We start from the raw sequence: 18,350 nt of genomic DNA, 5'->3' as shown, positions 1-18,350 counted from the left end.
ATAATTTGCCTCGGACTCGGATGCACGCATAGCTCGACCGTTTCGCCAATGTGAATTATTGAACAAGGATCATAGCTTGGAGTCGTGATTCACCAGTAGCGGACTTGACCACACTAAACCTTAATAGCCTCCCAAGGTCTTCCCTCTCAGATCCGAGCTCTGTAATCAGCTCGACTTGTCGGATCAGATCTCCCCATAACAGAAGCCCTATACTCTCTAGGTCTGAGCTCAGACTTGGAGAGTAAATGCCTTGGAAACGAGATGACGCCTCCATATTTTTGCTCATGCTGTCGATTGGAATGATCGGATTGCAATTATTGCAATGTCTGTACTTCAGGTTATGCGTTCTTGTGCGGCGGCTGCAACCCTTCGGACTTCGACATTTGGGCGACGAACACGTGATGACGGTTACGATTCACAATCGGCAGTGCGAAGGAGATGGTGCCACGTGTCCATGGGGAGGCGAGAGGCCGCCTGCACCATAGATAACATTTAATGCTGAGATGACTTCGCCCTCAGAACGCGGACTCGGACGTATTGTCTTTCTCCACGTGGCTCTTGGTGTCAGCGCTGAGGCGCCTCAGCTTCGGGGGCAGTTGTCTGCAATGATTACGCGAGTAATGGGAGGGTTATATAAACCCCTCCCGTTCTCATTCATACACTCCTTTTGCATCTCTCGCTCTCTCGCTTTCCATTTCCCTTGCTTTTTTCTTTCAAATTGTCCTCTGCCGGAAAAAGGATTTTCGTCACCGAATAAAGGGTTTTCGACAATCGGAGAAGGGATTTCTGTCGGAGAAAATTGCCTGCAGCGCTGTGAATCTTCCATTACTTAAGACTATTTCCTTGCATAATGTTAAGCAACTCTGATGAAGTAGAAGAGGTCCGAGGAGCTGGTTCTGACTTCGGACTAGAGACCACCGCCTTAGGGCCCGGAGACTCCGAAGGCCCTTTTGAGGCTATACCACTTTGCACCTCGTGTAACGCCCTAGAAATCGGGGGTCGTGCATATACTCGACTCCCGAGTTTCCAGGGTCATTTATAACCAGTTTTCATTAATATGCACTTAAATCAAGTTTAAATGCGCAGCCTGGAATTACTTAAAACATGAAGCATAAACACACAAGTCTACTGAAATAAAAGAGATCAAGTATATATACAAGTCCAAAAGAATGTATAATGTGTCACACAAGCATTACCCAATAAAATCACCAAAAAGAATAGTATGTCCAAAAAGAATAGAGTTGAACCCACTGCTCAGCGATCCAACGTGCTATCTACTGGTCCGAAGAGGGCCCGCTCATCAGCTGGAAGTAGGAGAACTCATCCTCCTCCTCGAGGCTCGCATCGCCAAGCTCCACGTAATCCTCGTCACCTGCGACTATGGAAGAGTCTGGTTGGTGTTTTAAAACACCGTCCCAGAGTGGGAGTGAGTGATCAACTCAGTGGGTGCTATTAGTCTTAAGTTGTAACAAGCATCAATTATATTATGAATTTAATGAAAAACAGACGTTCACAAACACCTAACTAATCTTATTAATGCATATGCATGGGTGATGATATGATGTATGCTCTCGCCACAACTCTCCCTCGAGCGACTCCATCTAACGATCGTGTATGTCAACGCTCCCTCAGAGCAAGCTCGACTGCCGAGTCGCCAACATGGCTAGTGTAATGTAATGGTAATGTTAACCGGGTTCTTAGTTAAGTTCATTCATTCAGCAGGTTGGAGAATCTGATACACCCCACGTATCAAATGCCATGAACTAGTTGCGAGGCCAAGGCCTCCCAACGTGTGAGGCCGAGACCCCACGGTCCTTGATCCCATCAAGTTCTTCATCCCCGACTTCAAGCACATGGGGAGTGCCGAGAGGAAGGGATCGCTCGCGATCACTATGGGGAGGTGCGGCACCCCAGCGTAGGTCGACAGCTCGGACACAGTGTCTCATTCCATCATGCCCAACTCAAGAGGCAGTGGACCCATTTCAATTTGATTATCAATGGGCTACAACGGTTGTAGGGTGTTTTAGGTTCCATACATTTGTGAGCAAACAATGTTAACAATCACGATTGGTCAGAGAGTAGGCTAGACCGCACGAGTCTAGGCAAGTACGTGACGGAACGGCATCGGGTGCAAGCAACCCATGTAGTTTAACTACTATCACCCACACGCACTGGCCCAAATCCATGGGTTTAGCCTCATGGCGGTTCTACCAACGGAACCACCTTTACTCTCCTTATGTTCCTGACCAACCCACGGGTAGAAATAGTGATTCATAACATGCCAATTACCAATGTATCATTCAGCATAAACAACATCATGTTCTCATACTTCTCAACATTCAATTCAGATTCTCATAGCAAGCAAGGTTAATAATATCATGAAGCAAAGTACATCTGAGTTATGTGTATGGGTGAGGAAGTTAGGCACTTCCTTCATCTTAAGAAATCATAAGCACGAGTAATGAATCATAGATACTATGAAGCAACACTATAAGAGAAAATCCAACAAGGCATGAGCATGAAATCATCCATACACAAAATCATGTGAGAGGCAAAAACAACATCATATGAGAAGCAAACGTACAATTCCATACAATTCCAACAAACATGCAATTCCTGGGGTCCCGCTAGATTCTCCAAATATAGCATCAAAACAATCAAAATCATTAGATTCGTGATAAAATTGGTGCTAGGCTACCTAAAGATAATAGTCCGCACCTATGGATCGTTGGAGAGTTAGAAAACGACCTAGGAATGTGGATTTCGGGGTCGATCGGCCGAAATTGTTGAGGGTCAAATATTGCATATAAGACCCAGTTGTTACCTGGATTTACAAACATAGTGTTGTTTAACGGCCTGATTTAATTGTGTTTGTCATGCAGAGTGTATTTTCGAGCATGGACTGAAAAAGGGTGGTAAATGCAAGGATTTGACGCTCCAGGAGCACCAAGGCAAGGAACGGACTTTAGAAGACCAAGAGCGACGGAATTATACACCAGGGGTCCGCGGAAATCGAGGAATTGAAGCGCAAGTGGCCTGAAAAGTGTCCAGAATGCAAGATCATAGGGTTCCCACCATCTGATCAGTTCGAAACTTCATACGTGGCCTGAGGACCATAAATAAACCGTACACATCAAAAATCAGCCATTGGATCGCTGTGGAAGTGGCCCAACGGTTAGATCAGCTCCTTAAATCCTTAAGTGGGGCCCACCCGATATCTGGATACTCTCCATGTTTGGTCTCAGTCGTTTAAATGAGCCGGCCAAACGGATAGACAGAGCGGATTTCTCACAAACATCTCTGTGGGACCCATACTTGCAGTGCAAGTACACGGAATACAAGTGCACCGGGCGTGCACCGAATCAAGCCGATCGGGTCAGCGCCGCTGACCCGATCCTTCTCGCAGGCGGAAACAGCGGACGGACGCTGTTCGTCCGTTTTCACGTAGTGGGCCCCATCAAGCTCAGTTCTCGACGATCGGAACCGTCCATACGCTCTGCAAGGTGACCAACATCGTCGCCTAGCTTTCCGTTTTGGCCCATGCACACACACAAAGGCAGATTTCATAAAAATGCAGGAATGGACGGTGGGAACAAAAATCGTATGGGCTACACCGAATCTAACAGAAAACCAGCCTAATCTTACTGGTTTTTCGACGCGAATCGAATGGTCGGAGTGGATTTTACACACGGCGCCAATCAGAGGTTCGCCGCCTTCACAGCGCCCGACCGCGCATGCTCTGTCTGCGTAACAGAGGCTGCGGACGATCTCAGTGGGTCATCATCACGGACCAAATCATCAATCCGGTCCGTCCATCATGTAGAGGGACTCAATATTGTCAGAACCATGCTGACCGTTTTCAGCCATTCACGCATACGTGGCCGCTACAACGATCACAAAAGGACCGTTCGAATATCGTTACAATAGGAATTCTTCCATGGGCAGCATCAACAGAGGATCAAAACAGACCATGTTCGGTCGAAATTCTGAGGAGAAGCTGTTGGACGGCATGGATCTTTCAAATGATAGAAGAAATGGACCCACCATCGTCCCAGCGCAGGCCATGCGTTCAAACAGAACCCGGGCGCTGCTGTTTCGTGGCTGCGTAAATGAACTCGCAAGGAGTCTCCAGCTTCCGTTACCTAATCCTACCAGGACTCGACAGCAGTCCGGAAGAGAGATTTCTTTGGGGCAGAGAGTGCGGAAGTCCCTTTGGGGGGGGACGCTAGTTCTATAAGAGGAGGTGGCTGCCGAACGAAAGAAAGGAGGAGAAAAACGTGAAAGAGGGAGCGCTTGGAACATTCAAGGGGGAAAGACTGAGAGGACAGCAGGAAGGAGGAAACACGAGAAGACGTTTTGGAGAGAAAAGTTTTTTTTTCTTCCTTTACTCTATTTCCTTGCTTTGTTTTTTTCCTTCTTTTTCTTCTTCTTCTTCTTCTCCTTCTTCTTCTTTTTCTCTTAATTAGAATTTAGCCCGCATCATGACGAGCTAAACCTCTTAGCTAGGGCTAAGAGGTGAAGCTTGTAGTGAGATGGGAGACTCTAATTGCTGGGTTAACTATTTAATCGTGAATTGAACTTGATTATGGTTTAATTATTAAGGGAATGGTTGTAGTTTTTAATGGTCTATTGTGACTGAAATTACAATGGGTCTGTGATAGCTTTGAGCATGTTCCTTTTCTCCTTTTCATGTTTATGAAGTCAGGAAGCCCTATTGTTCACCATCGTCTCATGGGCATGGTCGGATGACGGTACTCTGCCTAACTTTCATGGCATGTTGATTGATTGGTGATTAGATTAATTCTGTTGTTTGCTTTGTCACCTGGGCAAGGTTTGGTGATGGAATCCATTCTAATTCATATACCTTTCATCTCTTGAAAACCAAATCAAGTAAGTTCAGTTTGAAATCCATAATCCTTGATGCGAGCATAAGATCTCCCTGATCTCTACAAGTGGATCCTCTGAATCCCTAGTTTCCATCCTCTGAATTCCTTAAAGTTTTAGATAATTCTTCCACAATTATTTCTTAAATTCTATTTGGTTTAAATCACATCTTAGTCTAGTTCTAGTTCTACTTGGTGGCAGATAACGTACAGGTATCAGTCCCTGTGGATTCGACCTCGGTCTTACCGAGTTTATTACTACATCACAACCCTGCACTTGGGGTGTGAACAGAAATCCCTAAAGCAAACATTTGTATGTTAGATTTCAATGTAAATCTCCTCTCATCACAAGGGTTTCAAGAAAAAGGGGTGATGGATCTTACCTAAATGATCAACGGAACAAAATGGCGGTCATGGATGAGGGTTTCTTCTTGGAGAAGAGGTAGGGAGTTGTGGGGTTTGATTTCCTTGGGCCCCACCTCGATCTAGGGTCCACCTTGCTCTCCCTTACTCTATCTTTCTCTTTACTCTCCTTGGTTATTGGAGAATGGTGAAAGTTACGAGGGAGAGAGCTTTGTTGTTGGAGAATGGTGGGAGTTATGAGGGAGAGAGCTTGGTTGTTGGAGAATGGTGGAGGTATGAGAGAGAGAGCTTGGTTGTTGGAGAATGGTGGAGGTTATGAGGGAGAGAACCTGGTTGTTGGAGAATGGTGGAGGTTATGAGGGAGAGAATAGTGGAAGTTATGAGGGAGAGTGCTAGGGTTTATTTCCTAGAATTGGACCCATTGGCCCCAAGTTTCCTAAAATGTCACAATGGCCTTTTAGGACTCCCTATTGGCGTTAGGGCGGCCCTAGCACCCCCCTTAGCCAACAAATTTGATGGGTAGGTGACTCATGGCCCGATGAGGGGTCATGCAAAGTTTGGGAACAAACGGATTAACGGATATGGGGTTTGATCATATGGTTCCGGTCTCTAAATAACCCTATGGGGTCCATTTTGATTAATGGGGTAGTTCTGGTGGCCCTCTGGCCATGAAACTTATAGGATAGGTGTTCCATGGCCTGATGAAGGGCCATGCAAAATTTGGGGACGATCGGATATGAGGTTTGGTCGCACGGGTCCAATTCATGATCGATGGTCACCGTGCCACGATCGGGACCCAGATTTTGTGGGCGGGCGTAGACAAATACATTAGACCTTTACCATAAATTTGGAAGAAATTCGATGGCTGAAATGCCTGAAATCCTAGTTTTATTTACTAGTGCCAGATTCCAATTCTGGCATTGGTGGGTTGCATTTGGCAAGTGCCGTTGGGACGGCTTGAATAGTTTATTTCTGGGTGTCCACTGGGTTCGTAGTTCGCGATGGACCGCAAGCCCAGTGAGATCTATGCTTTCCCAAATTTTTAGATTTTTCTGACCTTCCTCGGCTACTGCACGGCCTACACAAGCTGTCGCTGAGTACAAACCGATCATCTGACTTGATGGCCTGCACACGGTCTGATTGTGACCAGACTGGACCACTCGTGTATAAGCTAAGGTTGAGTGCTAACGGTCAGTAAGTGATAATATAAGTTAATTAAAAAAATTCAAGGATTTTTAGAAATCTAAAACAGTGAAAATTCAGGATGTTACACCTCGGCCCAGGGAACCGCAAATTAGAGGGATAAAGGTCATGATAAGAGGCCAAAGAGGGCCCTCACAGACCTCACGGGGTGGTCGAAGGCAGGCCCATCGGGAGGCAGGCCGAAGCCATTGGTCCATGGGGGCTTGATCCTGATCGAGTCCCATATGGCCCAACTCCGCAAAGACTATCAGATTCCTGACTCGGTACACATCCGAGCCCCTGCCCCCATGGACCAAGTGGGCCTTCTTGCTGAGGGGGAGATCGCTATCTTCACCAGTGCCCTTTAGTGTAGGCTTTAATTCCCCATCCATCCATTCGTGTGTGAACTGACCGCACGGATGGGAGTGGCACCGGGCCAGGCTGGTCTTGAACTCCTGGAGGATCCTCGTCTCCACCTTTATTCTCTGGCATCGGGTGAAGAGCCAGAGGCTGACACCTGACGAGTTCCTATTTTTGTACATGGCCAAGTACGACAGGTCGGAGCCGGCCTGGTACTATTTCTCGGCTAGGCCTCCATGCATATCGAGTTTGGTAACTCAACTTCCTACTTCCAACAAAGACTGGAAAGGGAAGTGGTTATGGGCCTCTGGGGATTGGGAGGCCCCTTCCTCTGAGTTGGACAGTCTCTGGGTTAGGGTCCCCACCAAGTTTGCCAACCCAGGTCGAGTGCTTCTTTTCATTGCACTGTATGCTTGGTTTGTCCTTTTGTGTTTTAACTCGAGCTCCACCTCTGCTTATAGTTCAGCCGAAAGGGGCCCTAGATCTCTTTGCTCTCTAATAACAGTAGATTGCCCGAGCCAAATTACTCGCGGGGGACCAACGCGTCTGGTTCGAACTCATCAACGGGGAGAACCCGGTGTCGTCTGGTTTCTGCAGACTCCAGCCCACTCTCTTTGCTTTGGGTAAGCGAGGTAATGGTCCTCAGAGATTGTTTGTTGACAGTCAGTAGATTTTACTTTGGCTAATTTCCTTCTTTTTTGGGCAGGAATGGAGATAGGCGGCTCGAAGAGGAGGCAGCCGGTTGTACCTCACCCTCTGATAGATGTTGTCCTCTCATCCAAGTCGAGGACAAAGGTGATGCCGAAGAAGAGAAAAACTTTCGAGGCTGAGCCTGTTCCGGCTGTAGCCACGACCTTCTCTGCTCCTGGAGCTAAACCTTTTCCAGTTGTAGCCATGACCTTCCTCGTCGAAGCTGTGCCTATCACGGCCCCAACTGAGGCTGCACCTGCCACTGCCCTGACCCTTGCTCCTGGAGTATGGGCTCCCAAGGCCCCCGTCAGAGTCGAGCCTATCACCATCTCGGCATCGACTCCCGAGGAACAGGCCGCCGAGGTTCCGCCCTCGGTCCTTGTGGGTCCCACTGGGGTAGGGAGAGAGGTGGTTAGGGAGACTCCTAGTGCTGATGTCCCCGCACGATCCGTAGCCCGCCACGCTGCTGCTGAGGTCGAGCTCTTAGTCAACTGAGCCGACGCCCTAGTCGGATAAACTGCCATGCCCGAGGTGGCTGCTCAAGCTTCTATGGCTAGTGGGGTTGGAGGAGCTTTCTCGCCCACTCCTCAGACTCTTCCTCCTAGTTATCACATGGATTTACTGAACCCTTGGCGGCCAAGCATGTGCCAGAGTCGAAGATAGCTGACATGCTTTCCCTAAGCTATGTCCAGTTTATGAACGACTACGCAGTGGTCTGTTACCAGTCGTTGTCGATGATGGTTGAAGTGAAGGAGAGGTTGAAGGAGATGGATCGACTCGAGGAGGAGAAGGCTGAGCTTGGAAGGCTTCTTGAGGCTTCAACTACTGAACGGGAGGAGCTGAAGAGGGCTATGGGTGAGGGCCGAGCGAGGGAGCTGGTGCTCCAGGGTGAGGTCAACCAACTCCAAGCTCGTTTGGATGTGATCAACCCTAAAGTCATACGCCTGCGGGAGGCCGTCGTGCGCCTGGAGGCTTCCATTGAGCAAGCGGAGGGGGATTACGCGCAGCTGGAGGAAGACCTTAGGAGGGAGCAATGAAAAGCCTCCGATGGGTTAGCTCAGCAGCAGATCATTCTTGAGGTCGCGGTTGTTGCGGAGCAGTAAAGGCTGCGAAGGGAGTTCGAGGCTTGAGTGGTCTCTTAAGCTGCTGAGGCAGTGACGGCGTACAAGGAGTCGTCGGAAAGGGCCAGAGAGTTGGACAAACTGTATCTCTTCAGTTACAACACTGGTTTCGACACTTGCCTTGCTGAGGTCCGGAAGCTCCACCCGAGCATCGACCTTGATGTTCTTGCTGCGGACGAGGCCGAGAACGCTGAACCTGCCACTGCCGAGGAGGCCGAGAATGCCCCCTATTGTCGAAGCCCCTCTTGATGCTCAACCCCCTAGCTCGGTGGCTAGTCCTTTTGCTCGGAGGGATTGAGATACCCCTTTTTTTTGTTTTGTTTTTTTATTTTTTATTTTTTATTTTATGGGATGCTTACGGTTATAATTTTTTGGGTTGATGATGATTTTTTGGATAATGATCTTTTAACCCTCGATCAAGGGCATAATTTCATGTATTGATTACTGTATGATAATTTGTTGATGTTAAGGATCGACCCCTTTGGGGATCAACCCCCTACGAATGGTGTGCGACCCTTAGTCATTTTTGGCAAACCTTTTAACATATTAAGAGCCGACCCCTTTTTTAAGGGAACAGTTCACTTACGGGTTTTTCCTCTGCACATGAGAGGACCTCTTTGTAGATTTTCGTGGATTAACGAGCCAACCCCTTTTTTAAGGGATTGGTCCGTTGAACTCGACTCTGCTTATGAGAGGCAACTTTTTCGTTTGTAAGTAGACCGCATAAGTGGACCATGTAGAAAGAGACTTTTATTAAGAGCCTTAAAGGGCTAGTAGCTCCGAGCTGTACATTTATGGGAAGCTTTCAATGGCCAATAGATTCTCATGGATAGTAGATATTCAGGTGCTCGACATTCCAAGGGTGGGGGAGCTAACACACTTCGAGATCTTCCAAGTGGTAGGAGCCCGGCATGGTCGACCTGACTACGCGATAAGGCCCTTCACAGTTTGGTCCGAGTGTCCTAGCCCCCGGCTCTGCTGTATTCTGGAAGACGCGCTTTGTTTGTTTCCCATAGACGACGCTAAAAAATGTTGAGGTCAAAATCTGGACCACCCTCCACTCAATGCTGCGATATTCGAACGGACCCTAGTCCTACATAAAAAGGTGAGCAAAGGAGACCCTAACTTAAACAGGGGACCCTTCGATGCCTAAATCAGGCAAAGGAATCTGGGTCTAAGTTGCGTAATGTAGAGAGAGGGTGTAAGATCTTGCGTACCCGTTGCAATGAGGTCCCCTGGTATTTATACCTGTGGGTAGAGAGGATCACGTCCATTAATCTCGGTACGATTTACTCAATTATGCGGCTAATGTAATCGCGGAGATATTATCCATAATCTTTGAGTCGTATAGCGTATCGTGTCTTAAGAGCGCATATCCTTGGGCGAGATCTTCGGTCACGTCCGTATTTAGGTTAGTCTCTCCTGGCTTGGCACTCAGAGTGTCCTTACCCGGGCTTGGCCTCATCCTATTCAGAACCGAGGCCGAGTTACTAGTACTCGGAGTCAGTCGAATAATTTGCCTCAGACTCGGATGCTCGCATAGCTCGACCATTTTGCCAATGTGAATTATTGAACAAGGATCATAGCTCAGAGTCGTGATTCACCGGTAGCAGACTTGGCCACACTAAACCTTCATAGCCTCCAAAGGTCTTTCCTATCAGATCCAAGCTTTGTAATTAGCTTGACTTGTCGGATCAGATTTCCCCGTGACAATATCCATCCATGAAGTAGATCTGAAGGTCAAGTGGACCACACTATATGAAACATTGGGGACAAAGACATCCGTCCGCTGAAATCTTCCTAGGGCCCACCGCGATGTTTATTTACCATCCAACCTGCGTGTAAGGTGACATAGACCTGGATGATGAAGGGAAAACACAGATATGTGAAACTCGTGGGCCCCCGGAAGTTTTTTAAAGGTGGACATTCAATCATCACTGTTTCCTGTGGTGTGGTCCACTTGATCGTAGGATCTGCTTCAATTTTTGGGCTTATAGCTTAAAATGAGTTGGCAAAATGAATGGACTGCATGGATATAAAACACATATATCATGGTGGGCCCCACAGCGCCTAACACATCACCACGGCAACACCACCTGCGTAGATCAGTATTGGCCCACATGCATAAACTGACTTAGGGAAGGGGAGGGGATTCGGTGAGAACCCGGATCCACCGAGGTGAGTGGGACCCCTAACTGTGGGGCTCACAGTGACGTACATGTCTTAAATCCACACCGTCCAATCATTTTGAATGCTCATTTTAGTGTATGATCCCAAAAATGAAGCTAACTGAAATTTCATGTGTACCACACCACAGGGAATAGTCATAATTGAATCCCCACCATTAAAAAACATCATTGATCCCATAGGGATGTTTATTTGCCATCCAACCTGTTGATAAAATCACAAACACCTAGATGACGAGACCACACAGATATCATCTTGATCCAAAGCTTATGTGGCCCTCAGGAAGTTTTTAATGGTTAATCACCACCGTTTCCTGTACCATAGCCCATCTGGGATTTGGAAGCTTCATTTTATTGGATCGTGACCTAAAATGAGCTTTCAATACAGATTAACGGCGTGGATGTAGTCACAAACATCACAGTGGGCCCCACAGTCAGGGGTCCCACCCACATCGTGGATCCGGGGTCCCATCCAATCCGCTCCCGTGGGGAAGGGAGGCAGATTGCGTCCTGCCCCCGCCCATCTCTAGCTGGGAACGGGCAAGAGCTCCGACTGGCCACATTGATGTATGAGTTTTATCCACACCGTCCATTTTTTCTGTATCATTTCAGGATATATGCATGAAAAATGAGGCATATCAAAGACAGAGGTGGACCATACAATGGGGATTAAACTCTTACCGTTGAAAACTTCTCGGGGTCCACAGAAGTTTTGGATCGAACTGATATTTGTATTGTACCTTCATCCAGATCTATGCAACTTTATGAATAGGTTGGATGGCAAATAAACATCACGGTGGGCCCTAGAAAAGTTTCAACGGTTAGCATCTCTACCACCACTACTTCATGTGGTGTGGTCCACTTGAGCATTGTATTTTTCTAACCTTTCTTTCTAATCAATAAAATGACACGGTGAAATGGATGGACGGTGTGGATAAAACCCATACATCTAGATGGCCACTCAGGGCACTTTTCCTGATCTGATTCATCACGACCGTTTGTTTAATTTCTTCTTTCCTATCGAGTGGATTTTTGGGCATAGCCCCATTCATGATGTCTAAAACAAACCACTGGTGATCAATAAATGACGGGCCCACATACGGATATCATAGAAAACTGGACGGAGTCTTGAAAGAGCCTCTTCGAGCCGGTTTATCCACACATCACGACTTTGTGGTTTCTTGTGTGGGGTCCACCAAGCCGGCGAGATTGAAGTATTCGGACGCGGATTACCTAAGATCCGGTCTCCATGGATATCACTGGTGACCTGACTCTGTGGGGCCCACCGAAATGTATGTATTTTATCCTTCTGTCATTTCATTTTAAGGCATGAGCCCAAAAATAGGCAGATACAATGATCAATTAGAACACACAACTTGGGATGTGATACCCACTGTTGAAACCTTCCCATGGTGTGGTCCACTTGAGCTTTGAATCTGTCTCGGTTTTGGGCTAATGCCATACCATATATTTGCTGTGGCCCAAAAGACGTTTTCAATGGTAGTATAATGCCTCGGATTTCGTAATCAGAATTTTGTTCTCGTTTTTTGAAATCTCGAGATTTAACTTACAAGGATAGCTCACATTTTACCGTGTGTGTGTGTGTGTGTGTGTGTGTGTGTGTATATATATATATATATATTTCTTTCTTTCTTTTATGAGTATAAGTAGGGCTTTACACAAACCGGGCTAGCTTGGTTAACTCGCTCGACTCAGCCTGACCCGACTATATATATATATATATATATATATATATATATATATATATATATATATATATATATATATAGAGTCATGCTTCCCTACGCACCTACGCACGTGCGCACCTTTGCACATGTGTCATGGGTGTCTAATCTGAACGGTACATGTGACGCGGAATCCCATGAAACCCTATGTGACAAATTTTCACCCTGATCTAAAATTTTAGTAGGCCATAGCAAAGAGAAATGCAAATCAAGGGAGGAAACTGTTTTCATTTTTCATGGGCCATCAAAGTTTTAGATCAAAGTAAAAGTTGGGTCGGGGGGTTTCACGAGGTGCTGCTTCACCTGAACGGTTCAAATTTTGGAACCACATCACGTAGGATGGGTTCTCAAAAAAGTTCGTACGGTAGTACGCACGAACTGGTTCGCAGGTGAGCATTTCCGTGTATATATATATATATATATATATATATATATATATATATATAGAGGAACGCTCAGCTACGCACTGGTTCGCACGTCATTATGTGCGAACCTTCCTATCAACCGTTGGATAAGATAGACGGTTTGGATGAAGGCGCTCTTAGTGCGAGCTTAAAAAAGCGAGTTTCCTTCTCTCGCACGTCTCTTCACCCCCTCTCCGAAGGATGCGGCCAAAGCCTTGTCACATAAAATTCTTTCGCTGGGATGCTAAGTGGGTCCCACCAAGATGTTAATGATAAATCCATGCCATCCATACATTTTTAAAAATAATTTTATGGTATGAACCCAAAACTGAGGTAGATCAAATTCTCAAGTGAGCCCCACAGTGTTGATTGAACTCTCACCAATAAAAACTTCTTAGGGCTACCAAATTTTTGGATCAAGCTGATATTTTCTTTTTTTTCCATCATTCAGGTTTGCATGACCTAATCTACAGGTTGGATGTCAAATAAATATCACGGTGGGCCCTAAAAAATATTTAACGGTGAGAATTATTATCACCACTGCTTCCCGCGATGTGGTCCACTTGAGATTTGGATTTGCCTTAGTTTTGGGATAATGCCCTGAAATGACAAGGAAAAATGGATGGACGGGGTAGATTTCTCAAAAAGATCATGGTTGGCCCCACCTAAATTTTCAACAAACTTTGCAAATTGCGAGCGTAATTAGGGGGCAGATTTGATTTCCCGTGAAAGCCTTTCACAAGACGTTCCTGCGCAAGGATGCTGGGTGGGGCTCACCACCATGTTTTTAGGAAATATACTCCGTTCATCCGTTTATAGAGCTCATTTTAGGAAAATTGACCAAAAACGAGGTGGATCCAAAACTAAAGTGGGCCACACGAGAGGGAAAATTGGAGAAAGAAATACCTACCATTGAAACCTTCCTGGGCTCTGCCTTGATGTTTATATGCCATCAAAACCGTTTATAAGGTGATTAACACAGGGATGAAGTGAAAATATAGAAAATTTATCCTAAAAAAAAGCTTTTATGATCATAAAAATGTCTCAAAGGTTCTCACTGAAACCATACTGTTTCCTCTCATGTGGCCCAGTCGAGTCTTGGATCCACCTCATTTTTTGTCGGTTATCCTAAAATTAGCTTGCAAAATGGATGAACGGAATATATTTTCCAAAAACATGGTGGTGGGCCCCACCCAGCATCCTTGCCCAGGAACTTCTTCTGCCAAAGGCTTTCGCAAGAAATCGGCGTCACCATAGAGGTTGACGCAGAATGGATACTGGCATATGTCGATTAGCCAGAGACGACTGGAGTGACGTCACCAAGTTCTGTGTGCCCCACATGATGTATGTGTTGTATCCCCACCGTCCATACATTTAGAGAGATCATTTTAGGATATGGTCCAAAGAATGAGGTAAATCAAAGGCTGGGGTGGACCCCACCATAGAAAACAGTGGTTAGAGTGGCGCCACTGTTGAAACCTTCAAAAGGTCCACCATCATTTTTATTTGAGATCCAATCTGTTCATGTGTTAACGCATACATGAAAGAAGGGAAAACACAAATATTATCTTGATCGAGAGCTTTTGTGGCCCTCGGAACTTTTTAATGGCGGGCGTCACTCTCCCCTCTATTTTCTGTGGTGGGGTCCACTAGATCTTGGGATCTGACTCATTCTTTAGATTATGCCCCCCTCTCATACTCTCTCTCTATCCGAAGAGAAAATCTTCTCTCACACCCACCCTATCAAAAACACCATACACCTCTCTCTCTCTTGGCTCGACATCCGTGACAGCTTTCTAATTGTGTCATTCTTCCGTTCTCCCAGAATCTGGTCTCTCTCTCTCTCTCTCTCTCTCTTCCCCATTCTCTATTGTTTTGGATCGGTTAGGGCTTCCTAGATTTGGGAAAGCTAAATCTGGTTAGAGTTTTGATATTGCAATTTCTGCAATGTGTAAATATATATATATATATATATATATATATATATTTAAAAGAAACTTAATCAGAAACAATTAGATTTAAAGAGATATCATGAAATTGAACAAAAAAGTTTTTCCTTCTCCTTTTGATTGAAAAAACCAAACTTAAGTAGATAAACTTATGAGGAAAAAAATTTATAACATTGCCTTAAAAAAACATATCCAAAAAAAGCAATGTGTATCAATGAATAATTATAATAATAATATATTTAGCATAGGCAATGAGATTGAATTAATTACAAGTGAAGTGATATAAGATTCTAAATATGAGAGAGTTGAAGATGTTATTTTCAGCACATGTGGGAGTCATGGTGGTCTAGGAAGAGATCCGTTCCACTCATTAGATGGGTCCACCATGAATAACACCTTACCCAAAATCAAGCCCTAGTTGTAACAAAAAAAAAAGGACTAATAGGCTATTCAATGTACATGCTAGTACAGTTGATGGGGTTTTTTTTTCTGGTCCAGGGACTGTTGATAGTGGGACCCCCCTGATGAGTGGCCTGGATCTTGAAAATGTGTACTACATTGACACAATTGTGACTAATGTTATCCTAAATCTCTACTCCCGCGAATCCCCTAACATATGTCAACATGTAATTTCTTTTTTAGTTCAGATGAGTCACTCTCAAAGGCTGCTTAGAATAAAATTATTATTTTGGGCAGTACTTTTGCTATTTTCTATTCCTCATATTGGACTTGGACAATGCCTCCGAGAAAGCATCAATTTTTTTTGTAGGTCGTACTACTATTAACAAATGAATGCCGATGGAGAGGATCACATTAAGGCAACTGAATCATGTGAATGAACTGTTTCTAGAAGTGAATGGATTCCTGAAGTAGAAGAATCTAAAAAACCAATTGTAGGGAAAACTATATTCTCTTCATTGGAAGAGGCCTATGAATTTTACAATAACTATGCAAGATGTGCTGGTTTTAGTGTTAGGAAATGCTCTTGCAAGTATGCTAGCGAAAGTAAGATGGATGATAGCAGTAGTGAAATGGAAGATGAATTAAACTTGAAGAAAAATAGATTGATAGTTTGGAAAAGATTTGTATGTGCGAGAGAGGGAAATACAGATCAGAAGGCACAAAAGAAAAAAGGCCAACTAAAAAGGAGAAGGGGTGAAACAAGAGATAATTGTCCTGCTGTTATGATTGTGGCGTTTCAAAAATCCATTTCTAAATACATAGTTAAAAAATTCATTGAGGTGCATAGTCATGACTTGGCCACACCTCGTAAGAAGCATCTATTGAACTCCCATCGTATGGTGACGAAAACGCAGAGAAGCTTACAAGACGACTTCCAAGCATCCAACATTAAGATGACACAAACAATGGCCGTTCTTTCAGCATAGTTGGGTGGGTACGAAAATATAGGTTGCACTGAAAAAGACTTGACAAATTATGAAAGGGATAAGAGACAGAAATCCAAGGGTCGTGATGCTCAGATGTTGTACGAACATTTTGAAGAAATGAAAAAGTTGCATCTAACATTTGAATATGAAGTGAAAGTTGACGAAGAAAATAGCTTATTACATTGTTTTTGGGCCGATCATATTGCACGTCAGTCGTACAAATATTTTGGTGATGTTATAGTCTTTGACACTACTTATAATACCAACCGGTATGGTTTGATATTTGCTCCATTTACGGGAGTAAATCATCATGGGCAGTCTATTACTCTTGGATGTGGTTTCATACACGATGAAACCACTGAATCTTTTATTTGGTTGTTTGAGTCGTGGCGTAAAGCGATGCAAGGAAAGTCACCTAAAGCCATAATAACAGATCAAGATCCAGCAATGACAAAGGCCATTTCTATTGTATTTCCAAATACATTCCATCAGTATTGTATTTGGCATATAATGCAGAAGGTACCTGAGAAATTAGGAGCCATCGCACATAGGGATGAATTTATTCGATCATTCAACGATTGTGTATGGAATTCGCAAACGTCTGAGGATTTCGAAGATTCATGGGAAAAATTGATGATAGAGAATGGTTTGGAAGATAATGTATGGTTGAACTCTATATATGCAGTCCGTCATAAATGGATACCCGCGTATGTACGGCATGTATTTTTCACGGGTATGTCAAGTAGCCAGCACAGTGAAAGTATGAATGCATTCTTTCGTAGTTATATCTCGAAACGTAATTCATTTATAGATTTCATTGTTCGGTTTGATAGGGCACTTGCTCGCCAAAGGCATAACGAGCTTGCTGCAGATCATGAAACAATATGCCATGTGAAATAGAAAAAGTAATGGGCGAGACATACACGAGGAGGATATTTTATAAATTTCAGAATGAATTATTTGAAGGATTGGATTATGTTGCAGAAGGTGAAAGGGAAAATGATGATATTTATGTCTATAACGTATTCAAAGTTGCAAGCTTGGAAGAAAACGACTGCGACCGAGTGGTTAGATATGAAGTGAGTAAAAAACATGCTGATTGTAGTTGTCTCAAATTTCAGTTCGAAGGTATACTGTGTAGACATATATTATGTGTACTTCGACATGTTCGTATACCTATATTGCCAGAGTATTACATTTTGAAGAGATGGACACGGTATGCAAGAGTAGGTTCTATTCACGACAACGACGAGGTAGCAATCAAGCCAGATTGTGATGATTCCACCTCACTACGTCATAGTGATTTATCTCAGATTTGCCGATTACTTGTCGATGAAGGGTCTTCCTCAAAACAAGGGTATCTCTTGGCTAAGGAAAGGTTGTATGACATTTTAAGGGATGTTCGAAGTATAGAGTCGGAACCATGTGCTGAAATTATAAGAAAACCAGCAAGGAAGCCAACTAGAAAGCAGAAAATGAAAATCAATGATCCAAAACCTACCAAAACGAAAGGAACCAGAAAGAGAATGATATCCGAGAGGGAAAAGGGTTTTAAAAAGAAAAAGGATCAAAGAAGATGCAATGGTTGTGGTAAGCGTGGAAAGAAGCATGACAAAAGAAATTGTCCAGCATTATATGATACACGTACTTCTGTTATAGAGCATGGAGCACAAGGTATACTATTTTTTCATTATTTTATATGTGTACATTATAGCATTGTAATTTTTTTAATTAAGAAAACTGTTTGATTGTAAAATAAATTCTATAAATCTGATGACATTTTTTTATCCAGGTTTCGATCGAGAAGTTTCTTAGAATGGTCGATGCTATATGAGTTTACTTCTTTCGTTTATTTTTCTTGGCTCTAATAAAATGAAAAAAGTAGAACATAAATTTGCACAGCATTGTTCTCTCCATAGAACTTATTAAAAGGTTTGTTTATGTAATTGAAATAACATTTTTCTCAAATATTGGTGTGCTTCAAATATTATCAATTTTTTTTCTAATGTTTGGGCAATATTTATAATTTGTAGGAAAAGAAAATTGAAGAGGTTGTGTTCAATCGTCCCCAACATGAGC

The 18,350-nt window shown here is 44.1% G+C and overlaps 2 protein-coding genes across 2 annotated transcripts; both read left to right on the top strand.

Annotated features, from left to right (window-relative positions):
* The first annotated feature begins 16,670 nt into the window (after positions 1 to 16,670).
* On the top strand, positions 16,671 to 17,171 carry LOC131220216 (protein FAR-RED IMPAIRED RESPONSE 1-like). The gene has a single exon (XM_058215179.1). It carries the CDS (start codon positions 16,671 to 16,673, stop codon positions 17,169 to 17,171), a length of 501 nt encoding a protein of 166 aa, XP_058071162.1.
* An 8-nt stretch (positions 17,172 to 17,179) lies between these two features.
* Positions 17,180 to 18,086, top strand: LOC131220215 (protein FAR1-RELATED SEQUENCE 5-like). The gene is made up of 2 exons (XM_058215178.1): positions 17,180 to 17,945; positions 18,064 to 18,086. The coding sequence occupies exons 1-2, from the start codon at positions 17,180 to 17,182 to the stop codon at positions 18,084 to 18,086; spliced, it is 789 nt and encodes a 262-aa protein (XP_058071161.1).
* Positions 18,087 to 18,350: the final 264 nt, after the last annotated feature.

The sequence above is a fragment of the Magnolia sinica genome, chromosome 12 (assembly GCF_029962835.1).
Source record: "Magnolia sinica isolate HGM2019 chromosome 12, MsV1, whole genome shotgun sequence".
NCBI lineage: Eukaryota > Viridiplantae > Streptophyta > Magnoliopsida > Magnoliales > Magnoliaceae > Magnolia > Magnolia sinica.
Note: the sequence above shows the minus strand (reverse complement) of the source record. Positions and strands in the feature narration are given on the sequence as shown.